The 2,870-nt window shown below is 47.6% G+C and overlaps 1 protein-coding gene across 1 annotated transcript; it reads left to right on the forward strand.

The window, feature by feature from the left end:
• Positions 1 to 3: 3 nt before the first annotated feature.
• Positions 4 to 1,384, forward strand: LOC104488826 (transmembrane protein 136-like; the record flags this gene model as incomplete). Its single annotated transcript, XM_010130910.1, has 2 exons — positions 4 to 187; positions 846 to 1,384. Coding segments are annotated over 2 exons (723 nt in total), but the record flags the coding sequence as incomplete, so codon positions are not given.
• Positions 1,385 to 2,870: the final 1,486 nt, after the last annotated feature.

Genomic DNA, 2,870 nt, shown 5'->3' on the forward strand with positions numbered 1-2,870 from the left:
GTTTCCATCGTTCTCGAGGTGACCTGCAGCCTTGTTGCCTGGCTGTTTCTGTACGCCTGCTTCTGGAACAAGCACCGTTCCTACGAGTGGAGCTGTCGCTTGGTCACCCTGCTGCATGGGGTGATTGTCACCTGCCTCTCTGGTTATGTTGCCCTCTTGGGTGGCCCCTGGCCTCTGACCCATGCAGGTATGTTTGAAGTCTTACCCTGACACATGTCCACGTCATGCAGTATGGGTGTTTCTGGCTCTGTTACAGGTGCTGTGGAGGGCTGATTGCTTTAGCTCTCTGTTCTCTATGTGTATGTTTTCAGGCATGTTTGGGGCAGGATTTTGTTTAACTCCCTTGCTTCTTCTCCAGCCCTTAGCACTTCCTACCGTGAATTTTTCTTTTTTTTTTTTTGTTTGTTTTATTCATGTACATTTTGAAAGTTTTCAAGTTGGCAGCCTGAGTTTATTGCAGCATTAGGTGTAGCAATGTGTTGAGAGTGGTCTAAGTGCTGTTCACATCTTTAAGGGTGTAGTAACTCCTGGCATTCGGCTGTGGATCTTGGTTTGCTGTTTTCTATCATTAAATCTCAAATAGTTCTGCTCATGGGGGTCAGGCTTTCCATCCCTACTTTCTAAAAGGATGAAGAGGAAGAGAGAAACAGAAATGTGGCAGGATGGGTGGCCTGCCTAGGTCTGCTGGGCAGGCTGAAATGTGAAGGGAGAGCAGATGGCACCTGACTCATAGGATAGGGCTCGAAACCAAGCAGAAAAAATGCATACTCACACCCTGTATTGCTCCATGGTGTAGAAGAATGTCTTAAATAAGACACCAGGCTTACGTGCATCTCTCATTTCAGGTTCACCAAACACATCTCTTCAGATCCATGTGCTCTGCCTGACCTTGGGATACTTTATCTTTGACCTGGGCTGGTGCCTATATTTCCAGACAGAAGGGTACCTAATGCTGTTCCATCACACACTGAGCATCTGTGGCATGATCATGGTGCTGGGGCTCGGGAAGTCTGCCATCGAAGTCAATGCTATTGTGTTTGTTAGCGAGATCACCAACCCACTGCTCCAGACCCGCTGGTTTCTGCGGGAAATGGGGTGTTACCACACTTTTCTGAGGGCAGTTGTGGATTTCTTCTTTGTGTTCCTCTTCCTGGTGCTGCGAATCGGGGGAGGAGCTTTCATCATGTATGCAACGGTGACATCCCCTGATCCCAGCTGGCTCCTCAAGGCTGGAGGGCTGGCCATGTACATTGTATCTTTGGTGTTCATGTTTGAAATCTGCCGCTTTGTCAGGAGGAAAATGTTGAAAAAATATCGTTCCTGGACAAGCTTGAGGAGTATGAATGCACCTGTGAAAACTAATGGGCACCGGACAGCTCATTAATGGGCTTTGGCCCTGACTACTGGAGCCTGTTGCTGTGAGAAGAACTCCAAAAAGTGACGTGGCATTGACTTTCTGGCATTGGCCCTGGAGGAGATGAATTGGTACTAAGAACACGGGAAAGCTGACAGAAGAGGAGTCTGAGTGCAAATCTGAGGAATGTGGCATGTCTACTGAACTCAGATTCCCTGATTCTCCAGCGATGGTACCGTCTTGAGGAGTGTGTCAATACCAGACCTATTCCATCTTCAGCAAATAACTGCACAGTCAGCATGTTCTGTAATCAGTCTGAAGGTAGAATTATTTTACAGTGTAGAGCCAGAAAATCAAATCTGAAAAATCCCATCTTCCTGCCAGTGGAACTGGCTTAGGGTATGATCTAGAAAAGACTTACTGAGCCGCACTCACCTCGAATCCCAGAGTTGGCTACTTGCTTGGCTGTGAAAGCCTTTGAGCAAGATTCACGTGCTTGCAGGGGTATAGTGGAGTTGTCCTTTAAGTGTGCGAAGTGATGGTACTTGAGGTGAGGCAATGTTTTACCTCATTGTTTTTATTCATACATTTCTTTGTTATTTTTTTAATACTTGCATTCAAGCAGATGCTGATCTAATGTGACTTCTAGGATTGACTCAGGCTCTTGCAAGAGTTAAGCATTAGACTTGTGCCAATAATCTCCATAAGCAGGTGTTCATCTAGCCTTAGATTGCTTTAAAAGAAGAATTGGGTATTTTATGGGTGAGAAACGGTAGAGAAGAGCCCTCTCTGGATGCTCTTTCTGTCCTGGGGTTGGCTAATTTCAAGCCACTGAAGCTGAATGTGTGGCTAACAATCCAGGGGTGACAGTAATGTTTTGGTAGATCTCGGTGTAACATCTGCTCCATACCAGCAGGTCTTGGAGTATGGACCGGTTCCTTTGTTCTCTTTACCTCAGAGCTGTGTTCTGACATTTGCCTGGGGTTTTAATGTGAATCTCCCTCTGTTTAAGGCTGCAGTTCGGATTTACTCTCCCATAAAAGCCTCGCTTACAGCTGAGGCTTACCAAGGCTGTTTGCCTTTCCTTCCTGCTGGAAAGACCTTGTTTAGGGGAGCTTCTTCATGGCGCTAAAGAGCCCTTTGAAACAGCCCATGTGGTTCTTGCTTAAGTGAGGTGTCAGCCCTGCTGCAGAGGTGGAGGGAGCCGTGGGGAATGCAGCTGCTGTGGGGCTGCAGCCTCGCTAGCTCCTCTGTGCCTCTTATCTCACTAACCTGGGCATTGCCCAGGGCAGATATCTGCCTTGGCCAGGGCTTAGCATAACGGGTCTGGAGAGATTAAACAACAACATGAAATAACCTAACCTTTGGCATGCTCTCTGCACTGCAGCTGGGAATCTAGGCAAGGTGGCAGGCTGGTATGTTTAGAAAAACAGGAGCCTTGCACTCCAGCTAGGTTGCCAGCATGGCTCTGGGGGCCTGGCCTCATGAGATTCAAGCTCCTGCCAGAGTCGCTGTG

This window comes from Buceros rhinoceros, unplaced genomic scaffold (assembly GCF_000710305.1).
Source record: "Buceros rhinoceros silvestris isolate BGI_N320 unplaced genomic scaffold, ASM71030v1 scaffold45162, whole genome shotgun sequence".
Taxonomy (NCBI): Eukaryota; Metazoa; Chordata; class Aves; order Bucerotiformes; family Bucerotidae; genus Buceros; species Buceros rhinoceros.